Source organism: Melanostigma gelatinosum, assembly GCF_949748355.1.
Source record: "Melanostigma gelatinosum genome assembly, chromosome: 8".
In the NCBI taxonomy this organism is placed as follows: Eukaryota; Metazoa; Chordata; class Actinopteri; order Perciformes; family Zoarcidae; genus Melanostigma; species Melanostigma gelatinosum.
In genome coordinates this window covers 16,058,660-16,076,424 of record NC_136641.1, presented here as the reverse complement: position 1 = coordinate 16,076,424, position 17,765 = coordinate 16,058,660, and the positions used below count along the sequence as shown (strand labels likewise).

The following is a 17,765-nucleotide window of genomic DNA, read 5'->3' as shown; positions in this document are numbered from 1 at the left end:
AAAAACTAAAAAGTGATTTGCAAAAACGAAATTCGGCTGGTTATTTGACTTTGGTTCTGTTTTTTTCATTTTTGAATTCAGACTCCAAAAACGGAAATACGACGGCACATTTCCGTTTTATGGTATTTTCGTATTTTCGACTAAACGGTAAAACAGACTATCAAAACGTACACGGACCGAGATATCATGCAACCACACCTAGAGCTTGGAATGTAGGCTAGGAATGTAGGCTAAAAACGAAATAATATTTACATGTTGTGAAGTATAGTGGCTACACACATCTGTTGAGAAACAAATATTTAAAATAGTATTATTATTACATATTATTTTAAATATAATGGGAATGAGAATCAGAGCTGTTGGCTAAAATACAATCACACATCAGGCTACAATTTCATTATCGTGTCAAAAGGTAGGAACCATAAAAAAATAACATTTTATTTATATGGTGGGAACAAGGAGCTATTTGTTTATTTATTTGCCCAGAGCGCCCAGTGTATCATTGATTGGAAAGAGTATGAAAATAAGATGATCCATTGGTTTGTCTTTTGAGTAGCCAGTCCTCCATATCCACAGACGCTTAGCTCTTTTAGTTTTCTTCTCCAGCATAAGCGTTACTGCACCGATAGCTCTCTTCCTGTTCTCCGGGACAGAGACATTATTAAAAAAACAATATGACACGTGACAAATTTAACAAGCTGAATTCAGTGAAATTAACAATCAAATCGTGTTGCATGACACTTATTTTTTTGCTTCTTGTAACTTTGGACTGTCAAGTTGCATGGAAATGATGCTTCATGCAATTTGAAACCTGCAACTAGTTGTGCGAAAGTTTCACAACAGTTTAACAAACTCTCTCGTAAATTAGAGGTCTCAGAGAATCTGAAGAGCGCTAGTTGAAACGTGAAGTATTTCGGCTAACTAACGGATGACTGGGGGACGAAAAATGTCTCAAGTATAAATAAATAAACAAACAAATACATGTATAAATACAGAAATGACTACATTTTAAAAAATGTTGATGCCAGTTGCGCAGACAAAAGAAAATGTAATTTCAGGCAGGAGTTGCGTGGCTTGCACGTCCGAAATCGGAGGAGTTGCGTGGCTTGCACGTCCGAAATCGGCCACAATCTGACTACTGTACAGAATACAGAAATATTGAAATGCTAAAATCAATCAACGTCCAGCAACAGCATTGGCACCGGCATTATAAAGCCCATTACACAGTCAGCCAACACAACTCCCTGTAGCTCGCCGTGATCGTATAGTGGTTAGTACTCTGCGTTGTGGCCGCAGCAACCCCGGTTCGAATCCGGGTCACGGCAGGGTTAAATCCCTGACACGGCTTGGGAGGACAACTTTTTTTTAACGTTAAATTACATCACAGAGCGATTCGCGTGAAAATGCTGGAGTATAACTGAAAATGACAATAAACAAATACACAATTATGAATCAGATCAGCGTATGAATCAGCTAATGCCACAACAGTTGATATTTTCGATCATTTCTCATTTTGAGAGAGTTGCCTGTGTATTTTAATTCGGGGACTTGAGTTTGTTTTCAGGCCGTTTAGACTATTTGAATTGAGCATTGAATAAATGCTGATTTCACTAATTTCTCCAAAGTGCTCTGTAGCCTTGAACAGCCACGTCAGAGTGAAAGGTCGTTGCTCATACTTGCTCAACACTCATTTTCAAATGCGACATACTTACTAGCAATGTTACAATAATTTGTACCTTTGTAACAAAGAGATGGGCTGGCACTGTGGAGTAAACGATGCATTTTATTGGTCGTTGCAAACGACAGCGTTCATGTTCCGAGATGAAAAGCCAATCAATGGACTAACAGATCGCATGTGCGGCTAGCTCTATGAATACAGCCGTATGATTGGTCTTTGAAATCGCAAGGAGCCGCCCCCTGCTCGAGTGAGTTCCGCTTTTGAGTGTATCTGCGCTGACATGTCTTGCATTTAGACAGATTTGGACGATTGGATCTCCGATATTAATTTATCCAACAGTCTATATTCAATACAGAGGTTAAACTCTGTGCGTCTGGACAGCCATTCTATGACTGGTAAGGTCAAAATACACATGCGTTATTTGTTTTGTCTGCTATTGAGCTCCTTGACTTTACACAATCTATACTCTAAAAACATAGTTTGTAAATTCGTGAGAAATTACGACATTTATAGACTAAGTGCAGTGTAGTAGGCTACAAAGCAGAAAGTGCTCATTTGTCAATTAAACTAACGAACGTATGTGCATTAATGTCACAATGTTGAAATCAATCAATTTTAAACTTACTGTGGATTAAGAGTGTTGCCCATCCTTTCTTGAAACAGATAATGGATGCCACATCAGCAACTGGAGTTCTTCATCCCTACTGGCCACGGGACCTTTTGATTCCCACCTATGTGGCCAATGACCGATCTATGTCAGAGATTCTGGTGTTCCTGTTTTCTGTGTCTGGGGTGTTTCTGCTTGTGACCTGGCTGATCACCGGACAGAACGGGACCACCGGCCGGCTGGGGACTTGGAGGCGTCTGGCTGTGTGCTGGTTCGCCGTTTGTGGTTTCATCCATGGCGTCATAGAGGGATGGTTCTCACTGTATTATGATGTTATTCCAGGAGACCAGTGCTTCCTGTCACAGCTATGTGAGTACAAACAAGATAAAAACAAGTTGAGACAAGTGTATGAACTGTGATGGTGCAGTCTACATGAGTCAATACGTTTTACATTTTCTCTCACAGGGAAAGAGTACTCCAAAGGAGACAGTCGATATGTAATGTGAGTTCATCTTTTCATAGGACTACGTTGAACTTTTGTATAATAAATAAGGAAAAAGCTGTAACTAATTGCCTGTATACTTCCAGAGCGGATAACTTCACTGTCTGTATGGAGACTGTGACTGCATGGTTATGGGGACCTTTCAGCTTTTGGGCTGTGTACGCCTTCTTAACTAAGAAGTCCTACAGATTTGTTCTGCAACTCATCATTTCATTAGGTAAGAAGGTGCAATTACAGCAAAACTCATCACTTGACTTTTAAGCAATTTCTCACAATCAAATTACTTGTTTTCATATTTACATGATGGGTCTTATCACATAATCTGATTCCAGGTCAGTTGTACGGAGCAGTGCTTTACTTCTACACAGAGCACAGAGATGGTTATGCTCACAGTGAGCTGGGACACCCGGTCTACTTCTGGTTCTACTTTGTGTTCATGAACGTGCTGTGGATCATCATACCGCTTGTGCTCATTGTGGATGCATGGAGACAGCTGTCAGCCGCGCAGACACACACGGACAACACGAAGTCTAAGAGGAAGTGACAACAGGGAGAGTTTACTGTGGGACACAAGGGAAAAGACAACTTGGGAAAGCACTATGTTCAAAGATGGAACATAATAAATTAATTATTGTTTGGAGTTGGTTTGTGTCCTGTTGTGCCTGTATACTTAGCACTTCATTTTAAAGTGCAATTTGTTCCTTGTGTTTACAACAATAAATCTTTAATTTTTGTTCAATAATAAAGCTGCGTTTTGTTTGTGGGGCCTTGGGGAGAGGGGCAATATCATCTGCATTTTGTAAACATTTTACACAACTTCATGAATGGACTGAACACTGCCTCACTGCATACAGCGCCTCTTCGACATGGAACCTAGTTTTAAGTATTTGTTTTTGTAAAAAAGTTAAATTAATTTCGATTTTCAAGTAAATACAGGTTCCTATATGAAATGTGACCTCGGAGTTTAGCCCATCCTAAGCATTTAGTCCGCTGGTGTAAAGTAACATGAAGTCTTTCTTAATGAATAATTGATACGGAAATATATGCACAACTAAGTTAATGGGTGCTGTATTGTTTTACTAAACGTAAATATAAAGAAAACACAGATTTTTAATGTATTCAGGTAGCAAAAGTTTCCGTGGAAGTTTCATTTGGTAAAGTTACGTTTCAGAAATGATGAACTTGAAATGTAAAAAACGTTAGAGTTTCCTTCCTGGTAAATACATAGTGTATTTACATGAATAAGATAAAATAGATCCCTCAGATTCACAACGGCCGAAATAGCTCAGTTGGGAGAGCGTTAGACTGAAGATCTAAAGGTCCCTGGTTCGATCCCGGGTTTCGGCATTTTGACTCACCGCCATGTGGATTACCTACATTTTTAGAAGTGACAAAGCCTGGCACCTTGTGGTCCACGAGAAGAACTGACGGGGTTATTTCATGTATTGCACTCACGGAATAAATACCATGATCTCATTCAACCATCAGACCTGGAAAATCACATTTATTCCTCCAAAATAAGTTTTTGACATTTGCATTCAGGCATCTTGCACACAAGGAGCAATGCTTTAGAAAAAAATGGGCATTCACAGATTAATAGCATTACTTTTGAGCTGATGTAGTTACTGTACATATACTTTAATTAAATGGTGAATCATGAGGAGAAACTTACCATTCTACAGATAACATCTGATAATAAACGGTAAATATTTCATCATCAGCTGAACATTTTGCTGAGTCTAAGCCCCTGTGCATTTCCCTCTTTCTCTTTACTTGCTATGTCTTTAAGTGCCTTCAGAGCAGCAGGTGATTCTGGCTGTAGCTCCAAAAGTTTCCTAAATGCCTGCCTGGCCTCCTCCAGCTCATTCAACATCTGGCAGGCTTGGCCCCTCCGGTACCAGGCTTTAGCCCCACCCGGTTCCAGATGAGTAGCTTTAGTCGCACTGGCCATGGCCCGCTGCGGTTGGTTCAATTTGAGCTGGCACAAGGACATGTTTGAGTGGAGCTCTGCTTTAATGGTTTTGAATTCATTAGCTGAAGGAAGTTGTTGTAGTTTATCACCAGTGTCTGTGTCTCTCTGCTCCTCTGCTTCTTGTCCTTTCTTCTCCACCTCGTTAACATGGCCATGGAGAGTGATGAGAAGTTTGAGGGCCCGGCTGTAGCTGTCTGCTGCTCCCCAAACATCCCCGCTCCTGAACCTCACTCCGCCCCTCTCTTTGTGTGACTTCACCCACTGATACTTTTCAACAAGAGCCATCTCCCAGGATTCCTCGCCTGGTGTGAAAGCTTTGAGTTCAATCGTGGCACATAAAGGCAGGTTTTCCTCAGCAGGATGGGGGACAGAGACATCTGGTCCACTTCCCACTGGAGAAATCTGTATCTGAGAAGCAAAACACAATGATTTGAGTGGCTGTGTACTTTCACATGCTTGCAAATACTATGTAACTTGTAAGCCTGCAATCCATATTCAACAAAAAACTGGCTTCAGGGAGCACTGGCAAATTGGGACAGAATTGAGATATGAAACATCCAAAAGTTTATTTTTAGGCACCTGGTCTGCACCACATCCTTTGCTGTTAACATTAAAATCCCAACAAGGTTTATTTTTAACACCCTTCATATCAAAGCTAAAGAGCTTACTGAAAATATTGAGTGCACTCAAATAAAAAACAACAACAGTCTCAAAGTATTCAAAAACCCACTCCCACCAGTGCCTCTAAGCTGTCACTATATGTCAGGATATTGCACATATCATATACTCCTTCCATATGTAAAATGTAAACCTTTATGATCATAGTTATGGATATTTTTTCAGCTTTTACTTTGCATAGAATTTGTGCCACTAAAATGTGACGAAACAATGACATTGGATTATAATTCCAGTTCTCTTACCTCACACTTCTCTCCCGCTCTCATCCCCTCCACACATGCCTCTGTGATATCGCACTGACCCTCTCCCAGCCTCAATGTAGTCCAGTCACCCAGTGGGACCTGCAGCACAGAGTCCTGGCATCTTGGGAAGGCTGTGGCCTCTGTCTCTGTGCCCCAGTGGTCAGGTTGGACTGACTGACCCTCATTTCCAGTTTCAGATACTAAACTCTCTGCTTCATCCCGGCTAGCGTTGAGCCGCACTCGGACTTGACACAGTGAACCCAACCTTGGACAGCTACTGGATGAGCATGCTGAAAGAGAAATTATGTGTGCTGGAATAGATACTTAATACAGTTCTATTCTACAAATGTGGATTTAAAATTGATCATTTACTTTTGAGGAATAAAGTAATAGAAAATCCTCATACATGCACCATCTCCAGAATTAGAAACAGTCTGTTGACTCCCTCCGTGCGTCTGCTGGACTTTCCAGAGGCCTCCTGGACACACAGACACCCAGGAGGTGACATCGTCACCATGCAGTGTTTGAAACGGTTGACCAGGATCCATCTTCATATCCTGAAAATATCAAAACATAAATGATGATCATATCTTTTGTTCAGACATCTATTTGAATGCATTGTTCAGTCAAATGACTGTTTCCTGAGGGACCATACAACTCTGTCTGTTTCTTAGTGTTGCAGTTAACTAAAGTTAACACTACAGTCAACAGATAACTGTAGTTAAGATACAGTTTTGTTGTAAAGAATATTGAGAGATTTACAATCAATATTTAAAACGTAGTTAACCATGTTTGCACTTGTGAGTTGAGTTAACGTTACAACAATGTAACATTAGTCAGTTAGCTTAATACATCACCAAGCCAATGTTGGTTTTCAATTCATATAAATTATTCAAAAAGACAAATAAAGTTAAGTACAGTAAAATCACTGGGTTTTGGGAGTCTCTTGTTTCAGCGTGACTGTTGCTAAAACGAATATGTAGGCTGTACACTACTTTACGTAACGTTAGTGCATTAACGTAGCTAATGCTAGCCCGTGGATACAACAGTGGTTAACAGAAACACCGTAGCATAGCATCAGGTAACGCAATTAAAATGCATGTATCTCACCTCATACACAATCCTGACACAAAGTATAAATAACCCCCTTAATCAGAAAGTAATAATAAACTGTCAGATGGTCACATAAACAAACGAGAGGTACTTTTATTCTTCTTCGTCTCCTTTAAGGCTTCTTCTTCGTGTGTAATGACGGGTGCGACGCCAGCTCGTAGCATTACCGCCATCTACTGTACCGGAATGTAAAAAAAACAACTTTTCCTGTGTCATTTTATTTCAGTCACGTAAATATCCATGATATTACCCCCTAGAAATTGCAACACATCCATTGTATGTGTCGTCTGTCTGTAAACTACTGCTCTTGTCTTCCAGCAGGTGGAGACAAAGATGATCGTGAAAAGGCAGTAAAAGGAGAAAGTTTAAACTTAGGCTAAAGCAGCTTGAAACGGAAGCTGTCTTCGTGGTTTTAACTTTTATCAGTGAAATTGATTTCTGCCCCCAAATTCTTTTTGCTTTGGCCCACATACATTTTCTCCCCAGATGTCTGCTTAGAGTAGCAAACGCGCATTTAACACAATCTATATTCTCAACACTCAAACATAAAGCATGTTTTAAAAGAAAAAGATGCTCAGGTGTGTTTTATGCTTGGGGAGAATTATGGGCCAAAGCTTAAGTGCACTCTTGTCAAATGAAGTGTTCAACAAAATATGCACATGTCTTATCTGTTAGTATTGACCCCTGACTTGTTCCACTCGTGTTTAAGGCCCGTGTGTTAATCTGTCCTTTCAGTATGATTTAGGCCTCTATCTTTTCAACACTAGAGACCATTAGTTCTATCCTAAGAATACCACACTGGGCAACCAACATGTGTTGTGTATGTGTGTGTGTGTGGTAGAGAGAGAGAGAGAGAGAGAGAGAGAGAGAGAGAGAGAGAGAGAGAGAGAGAGATAAAGGAAGGTCATCTGAGATGCCATCTGTCCTCCTACATGTGGCCTGTTTGACTCTTAATGACCAGTCGACAAGGTAAAACACTTGCTATAGTATTAGGTATACAGAGGTGAATCTCATGGAAGGCTTCACATGTGTCCGAGTTTATGAAAAGGTTCATAAAGTTCCAAGTTTATCCTCACTTCATGAAACAAAGAATTAAAGGAATAACTCTTTCAATAACAACTACCATGATGAAAATGCTTGACAGAACGTTCATGGCTTTGTAAGACAGAAAAGGGGCTGAAATCAATTGTAAAATGTGGTCACAAAAATGGAATTTTAGGGAGTTAAAAAAAATCATATTCATATACGATTTGTGTGGAAATGATTCATATACATAAGAGTCTTTTTTGTTTGTTGTATAGAACAAAAACAAATTTGTGACCACATTGGTATTGCCAGGTTGTCCATTTCACATGCTGTTGTGGTACTTTATCTCAGTAGGTGGCAGTATTTAACCTTGAGCGATAGTTGCTGTTCTAGCAAAGTTTTGCTAAAAAAATAAGACCATACCCAGAGTATGATGATTTCTTATGGCCGCAGCTTGAATATGTATGTAATGTGTACAGGATTTCTGTCTTTGCAGTGGTTAACTAGCAACTTTCTTCCAGTATAATCTGTTCAGTATCTTGGTCACAATCTTAAATAAGAATCTATAGGATATTGTGTGTTTAAAACAATTACTTTCAGCCCCTAGGGTTATCAGATTTGATACATTCCCAAATATCGATTGGCCTCACAAATCCAATATTGGTCCGTCTATAGTTCAGAGTGAACAGAAAACATTTTGACACTAAAATAAAAGATTGTAGACCATATGATATGAGACAATAGATGTCTGCAGTGAAACATCTTAAATCTAATTCGCAGACATCAAGCCCTACTCAGTCACCATCATTGTCTTACAATGAAGAGAGTCTCTCTGAAGAGACTCCACCGAGAACAACTAGGTAAAGAGGAAGAACACAACGTTTCGGTTGGAGTCTCTGGCTTCCCAGTAATATGAACAGAACATTACTTGGGCAGCTAGTACATAGAGTGTGTAATGTAGTCAGTATCACTGGCTGAGTGATGTAATTCAATTTCAGTTATTTTGCAATAAGAGGTATTTGAAATGTTCATAAACTCGAACAGATTTGCAGCATGCGCATCATAACGTTTGCAGGAAACACTTACTCCCAAATGTCCTGTGAGCACATGCACTCAGCTCCAGCCAAATATGGACAAAAAGTGAATCAGTGAGAATATAAGGCTCGTCCTCAACTGTGTTTTACTGCTCTGGAATAAATTAATGTGAGAGATTTCATTTTGCATTTCAACGCTTGGACGTGTGAAGGACAGACAAAGTAAATACTTGGGAAAATATGGATGGGTGGATGGAAGGATGTGGATTTTTCCAGTTTTCACATTCTAATAGCAGCCCTTTTAATAGCTTTATTAGATGCAGATGTACTGAAAAGGTCGGTCAATTAAGGAAATAGTGTATGAAAATAAATAGTTTTAGTATCAAATATGTTGTCTGCTACAGGTACTTTACACAGTAATAGTGACACAGTAATTGTCACATTTCTTAAACTCTTTCAAAGTGCTTATATTTTCAATTTGTACCGCATTTCAAATACATTTTTCAATCAAGTTTCTAGAGCTTCAAATACTTCTAAATTCCAATATACATGTATGACGCAAAGGTAAGCATAGAGTGTATCTGGATGTCTTTTTTCCTCTGTTCTCTCACTAAACTGAACCTTCCCTTGTTTTAATCCTCCTCCATGTGTTACCCATATCATCTCTTTCTCCTCTGCTTCTCCTATCTACCCTCTCTTTCAACCCCCTTCACCTTCCGCTTGGCTCCCTCCGACTTCCCAGCTGGCCTATTGTGAAATGTCCCAGTGGGTAAGTTCAGAAGCATGTATCCCAGGGCTCGTGGACCGCTTAATGTTCGCCAGAAGGGCGTTGCACCCTGCCAGTAGTCGGGTCCAACATGCGTCATTCAGGGAAAATGTGGAGTATGACAGGTGAACAAAAGTGAGGATTGTTCCAGATAGCAAAAGAGGAGATCAAATATCAGAACAGCTAGAGAGATATAAATCAGTTGGTGGGTGGGTAGGTAGGTATATAGATGGGTAGATAGATAGTTAGATAGATAGATAGATAGATAGATAGATAGATAGATAGATAGATAGATAGATAGATAGATAGATAGATAGATAGATAGATAGATAGATAGATAGATAGAGAGATAGAGAGATAGAGAGATAGATAGATAGATAGAGAGAGAGAGAGAGAGAGAGAGAGAGAGAGAGAGAGAGAGAGAGAGCGATAGATAGATAGATAGATAGATAGACAGATAGAAAGAATGATGCATGGACGGATGGATGGATGGATGGATGTGGATTTGGGTGGAGACTTTTCCCACGTGGATAAGGATGGACCGACCACCAGCAGGATCACACAGCGGAACTAACCGAGAATGTCAATCCCACCACAGAGACTATCAACACAATTTACTGGCTGAGAGAGAGAACGAGAGAGAAGGTGATAAACTCATGGTCTTTTCCTTTTCATCAATGATATGGTAGTCATTCTCTTAACAGGAACAGACAGCAGGATTCTTTGAAGACAAACTTATTACTCCACCACAAGCACTACACATTGAAGCTTGTCTAACATTCTGCCTGTGTTTGTGTTTTTCCTCATAAAAGCGGTGGCCAGCTCGCCTGTAATCCCTCCATCACACATTCCGAAACACTCATAGACACACACACACACACACACACACACGTATGCGTGTGCGCACACACACACATATATACATATACACACACACACACACACACACACACACACACACACACATACACAACCTCCACGACCCTGGCCGGCCAGAGGCTAACTCGTAAACAGATCAGGACACACGACGGGGTGTTTATCCCTCACAGCGAGAGGGACTGCAGCACATAATGTTGTTCGTGCATGTAGGTGTGAGTGTGTCGAGCACCTCAACTGTAGCTAGTTTTACTCCCTCTGGGCTGTTTGTTGTTTATACTGAGAGACACTGACAACAGGCTCAGAATTCACTGTGTAAACTCAGTGTGAAGGCAGAGGCTTTATGCTAAGTGGTTCCCACCTTCAGCATTAGTAGATTAGACAAACAAGATAAACGAAACGATCATCATACCACATTAAGACTCCTCCTCCAGACTGTCTTCAAAAATTGAATGTCAAATTTCAGCCAAAGAAGATCAAACCAAAGCCTCAAACAAAGCATTTTTACACCATTTCCGAGTATATTGTAATGACTTTGGGTGAATACTGTACTGCTGTAACAATGAGCAATGGCAGTCCAGAGGAGTTTGATTTATTGAGGTTTCCAGGTCAAGTGGGGATCAAGGCTGATCCAGAGGCTGATTAGAGCCACTGAAACGATAGGGTCAAGAGAGACAGATCTAAGGGTGAACATTATCAGTCTACTTGCTGCACCAACACATATGCCATATTGTATCCATCATTGTCATGTGAGTTTTGCATTTAGACCGATCAATAAAAAAAAACAACGCCTGTCTTACTGCACGGCCTTGTAATTCACACTGATTTACAAGCTGAGTTGCACAAGCAGTGAAGTATGACTTTTCTCTTCCATCAGCAACGATGGAGCAGAGTCTGCCAGGTCAGGGCCATTCATCTACATTATAATGTCATGATGAGATTGCTCCAACTGTGATTGAAAAAACAGGCTCTCAGTCAAACTCCCAGGGTAAGAAGACATCACAGTATTGCATCTTTAAGTGGCAGATGCAGTGGTACATGCACAATGGCTGCACGAATAACTGTTTGACTGCTATCAAAAACAGTAGTAGTTGCGCTACTACTATTATGGGCCACTGAATGCCACAGGAGATCTTTACTCCTTGTGGCCATGAGTCTGTACAATCCCTGTCTCATTGCTGGACACTGACAAGAATAATTCATGCACTATTGTCATATACGTCAAACTCAATCCACTGCTGCAATCTGCTTTTCCAATCACATCTACTACTGTCTACTATTTTGTGCTTTTTAAATAGCAAAATAGTAATATAGCATACAGTACATGGATGCACGGATGCACCTTTCAGTACAGTTATTTCATTGTTGCTTGTGTTTCATAACATAGTAACAGGTGCCCTGCACTTTCAGGCATGCATTTTTTGCAATTTGTTTGTGTATTTTCTACTTCCCTTTAGTCTGCATGTATTTCTTTGTATGTACTGTATATGTAGTGCTCACATTTATCTTAAAAAAATATTTTTGGAAATTTGATGAAAAATATCCTATTTCTCTAGTCTTCATCACAAATAACGTAAAAAACACAAACACAGGTGCACACAAAGAGTGCCACTATTCTGCCATCGCGGAACACATTTAAAACCCAGCATGCTAATATGTGTGTGCCCACCGGCGTTATGGGGAATCTGGCGTTAAGCAACGGTACATTTGTATTATCTGGAGCATAAACAGAGTCCTTAACTCCATTTTGTTGTTTCTCTGGGGGCCATTTATACAGTCGGACCTGTGCAGCCTGACTAGGAACCCACTGAGGGGAGGAGATGGCTATCAGAAGCCACAGGGCAGACGGGGGACCGTTTTTATCGATGCACACGCTGTAATGGGGTCTTCCTGTGAGGGAGCCTGAGGAGTTTCTTTTGACAGAGCTTTCATGTGCTCTTTTGCTGTGTTGTGTCCTGTGATCAGAGAAAGTCACTGTGGGCCATTAGGCCTACACACGCATGCATACTAGCACACATCTGGATATGCTTCTCCTCCAACAGTCATACCTACATACAGTCTGGCAGGCCATGTGACCTTTTAATACTATCTAAGCACTTTTAGATAAAGCCAGTTAGACCTTTCAGCTAGTATCACCACTAGTGAGTGACACACACACACACACACACACACACACACACACACACACACACACACAAACACACGCCTGCCACCTGCTCATGTCATGTCAAACTGCTTGCACGCTAGTATGTCCATGATTTCCCAAAGATGATCAATCTATGCTCACTCTTTTCTGCAGATATCTGCAGAAGACTATTAAGCAGGTTATCTCTTTACAGCAGGTTATCTCTTTACAGCTGATCTATGGTCAGCTGACACAGCCTTTTAGCGTTTTGATGTTAAAGTTTGGTTGACATATCCATAAAGATTTTACAGCTGTGTTTAGGATAGACCTGTCTGTGAGACCTGGAGGCTTACCTTAAAGATGTATGAGCTGCTCAGAGTTAATTCTGCACAGGTGAAGCACACCCACACGAGCGTCTCTTCTTGAAATGCGAGTTAACTCACATTGGTTTGATAGAGAGCGGGAGAGGCAGAGATCGGGAGAATGAGCAAGAGATAGGTGAAGTTGGCCAGTGAAAAGAAACACATGTCAGGATTCAGAAATCAACGGGCCGGCTGTGATTTATCCAGGAGTTAGGTTTGGATCAGGGTCTGAGGTCCACAGAGGGGGAGAGGGTCTCTAATTCAGACCAGCCTCCAGTCAAAGTAGCAGTTAGCAGCTCCGTGGTCTGTTAGCTTTCATGCGTGTCTGTCAGTTGCACTTGGTGGTTTCATGCAGTGATCTCAACAAGCTGTCTGTGGTGGGACAACCGCACCTATTAGACAAGGGCTGTATGCGGGTGGTGGTAAGTTGCCTACTGGCCAGTGGCTGAAGGAAATAGCATACCAGCACTGGAATGTCTTGGATATAGTTAGCCAGCCAGGATGCTGGCTTTTATTATATAATGTGACTATTGGCCACCAATGCTGTCCACTAAAATATGATGAAGGCGCTATTGAGCAAAGCCTATGCATTTATCTTTATGTGCATATTCTGTTCATTTACACAGTTGTTCAATATCTTTGTGAAGCCTGATGTACGTCTCTGGGAGACGTCTACTCCAATGCTTTGATGTGTCCACTGTAAGTGGCCCAGGTCGAGTAGAGTGTGAAGAACAACCTTGTAAACAGGTAGTTTGGGCCTGACGTGTATGTCCCGGTTTTCAAAAACTTTCCTCCTGAGTTTTGTGAAGGCCCCACGGGCACAGCTGATATGATGACGTAATTCTCAATGTCAGCTCTGGAGGAGCGGAAGCTGCCACGATAGAGATCCACATTTTTGAGACTGATGTTGTCAACATGTATCACTGGAGGAGAAAAGGAGAATTTGTGTCTGATGTTCAGGGCCAGTTAGAGGATCAAAATCACCAAGAAAGCTGCAGATTTTCTTTGGAATGGGCAAAATAGGTTGCGCTACCTCAAAGCAATTTCCTCAGTACGACTTTCATTGGGGAATTTTTGTGCCTTGTGTTGCTGTTTGAGAATAAAATTCTGAAGGGAATCATCCATTTAATCAGAGGTATCAGAATCAATCCTTTCCTTGACATTAACATTTCAGCTTCTGTATATGCCGAGTTGTCTGACCAAAGACAGGGCAATGTGAGGGAAAGACTAAAGCAGAGCAGCCCACCCATTGCTGTCCAACATGCGGAGGGCAGATGTACAGGCGGGCGCACAGGGCTCCTTTCAACGATTACAAATGGTTGATCTAAATAAGACCCAGCTGATGTTTTCTCCTGATGTTGCTGTTTTCACCTCAGCTCCAACCCACTCACTCTCTGGTCATCCATCCCTCGCTCATCTTTGTCTTCTTTTACTAACCCTCTCACACTGTTTGACCTACAACTTGGTGCCTATTCTTTTTCATGTCCCTCCCCCCCTCTTTTGTGCTTGAAGGTGTATGTGTGTTAGATCTCAAGGGAGCAGGTAAAGTATAAATCTATTCTCTTTCTGACATCTCACAGTCTCTGGTTCCCATTTGGTCTGATGCCCTGTAATCTGTCACTACCTTGCTCTCCTTCTTCTCTTTCTTTCTTGCCTGTTCATTGCTCTCATTCTGGAGACATTTACAAAAAACATGTGAAATTCCTCATGTTGAAAATTGGATTCATATCATGTGCTTCACAAACACCCATGTCCAAATCAATGATACTGTATCTCCTCCGATCTCTCCTTTGTATTTTATTCTGTTAAATTGACATACAGTTGTAACGCTATTGTTGCTGGGGGGGGGGGGGGGTTCCCACATTGGTCTTTTATCTCCAGTCGTATCAGCTTGATCAGTGAAACTGCCTAATGTGGACATGTGTTTCTCCTGCTAAAATTCTGCTAAAGGGCTCAAATGCATACACACTGAACGATCCTGTTGATGCTTCAACTGACTGCATGAAGTTGCCATGAAATGAAAAAGAAAACCCACAGTCAACAGGTGAAACCAAGCATTCCACTTTTTTACAAAGTCACTGGCCTGGCCAGGAAAGAGTCCAGCAAAGAACCCAGGGTAAGACTACAATTGGTTGTGTTTACACTTTGGTTCAAGATTAAATAAACAAGATGTAATGTTTTAATTTGTGGATTTAGAGGTTCTGGTCGGCAGATCTGTTTTTACCTTAGGACAGAGCCAGGCAGTACAACTTTATACACGAGTTTATTAATTGACCAAAGTCCATCGATCAAAAAATGTATTTTCAACAATTTCAATAATTGATGTATCAAGTTATTTCTTAAACAAAAAAGCCAAATATTTGCTTTAGTTCCAGCTTATGTCATATACGTAATATGACGTATGACATATCTGGCTCTGGAAAATTGTGGTGGGCATTCTTCACTTTTCTATGACATTTTACAATGAAAACAACTGTTCACTACCAGTTGTTTCCAGGGTTTGTGCTCAACATGCAGACATGAGAGTGGTATTGATCTTTTCATACTTCTCGTCAAGAAAGAAAAAAGACATTCCGTTAGACAATTGCAATTCCTTACCTCACTGGCATTTTTTTCAACCATTATGGAAAAAACTAAAAACATTACAGCAAACATTTAGCAAATTAGAGTAAATGTAGAGTTGATGTATCAGCAAAACGAGAGAGATCATCATAAGAAATGTTATTTCTCGATAAGAGAAGAAAGAGATGTATTGTTGTCAGGTGCAATAAGGGTGCTGGGGTAAAGCTGGACGAATTGGGATGGGGGGGGGGGGGTTAAGTGAATAGAGCAGGATGCTAAAGGACTTTGTGTGAGAGATCATAATGGAGAGACACAACCAAAGAGGACGTTGGAGTTGGATTAGAAGCATATGGTGAGGTCTAGACATTGCAACATTTCTGTGTGAGGAGCAGACGGTCAGATGTGCTTTAGGAGACTCACAGGGGGGTGGGCTTAAATATTTGCTGCAGAAGTTAAAGGGGTGGCTTTTACACCACAACGTTTCAGAGGGAAATATTGTACTTTTGACTCCAGTACATTTAATTTGATCTTTAAAGGGGACTGACCCCTGAGTTGGGAAAAACTGGACTGATGTAACTAACATTATATAAAATACTTAAAATAGTGCCACCTCTGAAAATGAAGCTTAATACTGTATGTATTGATGCATCAGTATTTGTCATAATATAATTTATACTATTATATAGATTTTATCTACAGAATTAGTACTTTTCCTTTTGATATTTAAAAAACATTTAACTGAATACTTCAAAATACGTTCAAAATGTAGGACTTTTACTTGCAATGGAGTATTTTTGCATTGCTCTATTGTTACTTTTTCTTACATTTAGGATCTGAGTACTTCATCCACCACTGCAACATGACGAAAGACGGCCTAAAAACTCTCTGATCCTCACCTGGCATCTACTGAAACCTGGCAGCAACACGCCAGGAAATGCTTCCACGCCTCAAAATCAGTCCAGAGGCTGATCTCAGCCTTTGTGTATCTCAGCATGAGCTAGATCTCCAGAGACGAGAGGGCCTGTCCATCACAGTCAGAGATAGTGGACTTTACTGAGAGCTGACATAAGGGCAACATTTCACTCTGACAGTCCAGGACAAGTGCCAGCCTGCTGCCAAGGAACGCCAGCTTTTACTGGACTGCTTCAGTCGGCCACAACACAGCTATTGTTAAAACATGGCGTGAAATCTGGTGCTCTTCACCAAGAAAATGTTTTCCTTTGGATGCAGTCAGTCTCTTGTAGCTTTTTGACAGTGTGTGCAACAAAGGCTTTGGATTATGCCAGCGCTCACACATTCAAGAGTAAAGCTTGAAACGAATATGCTTTGGTACTGGTGGTATAACTCTGACATTACATGCTAATATCAATACCACAAACGTTATTGAAGTGCTGGGCATCCCACCCAAGCTGAAATCAAGATCGCTCTTCTGTCCAGGATTTAACATGGCAGGAAATTGAAGACCAGAGACAGACTCGCAGGGCTGCAGAGTCTTTTTGACATGCCTGCTGGGCCTGCAGGAGCACACAGGATGAGCTCTCGTTGACCTCAGTGGCTTTATACATGACCAGAAAACCAGAAAATTGTAGAAATTACAGTAAACTTCAGTCTCTACAACATCACGAACAGTTTATTTCTAATGATATCAGCCACCAATTACACACACAGATACTAAAGCCTTACCGATTTCACTGTCAGAAGCAACGATGATGAGGATGATGAATTTCATTGCAGGGCAATGTGTCACAGAGCGTGCACTGGTTTTTTTGGACAGCTGGGGTGTGGAGCTAGTCTGGTTACTTGTTTGTCCATGAGTATCTGTTTATATAAACTATCTCTTACATCCTGTCGATGAACTCATCGTAGCATCCTCGTGTTTGTGCAGTAGTATGCTTTAACATTGTTTCAATGCCTGTTTTATTTGACCAAGCACATTCATTTTGCTGTCATATCTGTTAAAGAAAGACATAAAATCCTCACATTATAAAAGCTGGAAATAGAGAATAATTCCCATCTCCAGTCATGCTAGCAGTGTGGCTCTGGGGATGTCGGTCTGTCCATCACTTTGGCACAGACTGATACATCTATATATTTATATCTTGTTCATTTGCTGTCAGTCGACTAACTGATACAGTAAATCAGATAACTGTTTCAGTCTTCAAATGTAGGATACAGTAATCTAAGTCAATTTTCCTAATTCACATATATATAAATCAAATACT

The 17,765-nt window shown here is 40.8% G+C and overlaps 2 protein-coding genes across 2 annotated transcripts; one reads left to right on the top strand and one right to left on the bottom strand.

Moving 5' to 3' along the window:
* The first annotated feature begins 1,941 nt into the window (after positions 1-1,941).
* Positions 1,942-3,494, top strand: ebp (EBP cholestenol delta-isomerase). The gene is made up of 5 exons (XM_079274347.1): positions 1,942-2,073; positions 2,342-2,654; positions 2,751-2,787; positions 2,874-3,004; positions 3,120-3,494. Exons 2-5 carry the CDS (start codon positions 2,345-2,347, stop codon positions 3,329-3,331), a joined length of 690 nt encoding a protein of 229 aa, XP_079130473.1. The 5' UTR covers positions 1,942-2,073; positions 2,342-2,344; the 3' UTR covers positions 3,332-3,494.
* A 780-nt stretch (positions 3,495-4,274) lies between these two features.
* On the bottom strand, positions 4,275-6,923 carry fkbpl (FKBP prolyl isomerase like). Its single transcript, XM_079272863.1, has 4 exons — positions 6,790-6,923; positions 6,086-6,236; positions 5,680-5,969; positions 4,275-5,167 (listed from the first exon to the last, which is right to left on the bottom strand). The coding sequence occupies exons 2-4, from the start codon at positions 6,231-6,233 to the stop codon at positions 4,505-4,507; spliced, it is 1,101 nt and encodes a 366-aa protein (XP_079128989.1). The 5' UTR covers positions 6,234-6,236; positions 6,790-6,923; the 3' UTR covers positions 4,275-4,504.
* Positions 6,924-17,765: the final 10,842 nt, after the last annotated feature.

Bases quoted from the DNA above. Each gene is read 5' to 3' on its own strand.
- ebp (XM_079274347.1), top strand. From the start codon at position 2,345: ATGGATGCCACATCAGCAACTGGAGTTCTTCATCCCTACTGGCCACGG. The intron at 2,788-2,873 runs GTGAGTTCATCT...GTATACTTCCAG, and splicing joins GGAGACAGTCGATATGTAAT to AGCGGATAACTTCACTGTCT. The intron at 3,005-3,119 runs GTAAGAAGGTGC...ATCTGATTCCAG, and splicing joins GCAACTCATCATTTCATTAG to GTCAGTTGTACGGAGCAGTG.
- fkbpl (XM_079272863.1), bottom strand. From the start codon at position 6,233: ATGAAGATGGATCCTGGTCAACCGTTTCAAACACTGCATGGTGACGAT. The intron at 5,970-6,085 runs GTATGAGGATTT...TTTCTCTTTCAG, and splicing joins TAATTCTGGAGATGGTGCAT to CATGCTCATCCAGTAGCTGT. The intron at 5,168-5,679 runs GTAAGAGAACTG...TTTGCTTCTCAG, and splicing joins GAGCGGGAGAGAAGTGTGAG to ATACAGATTTCTCCAGTGGG.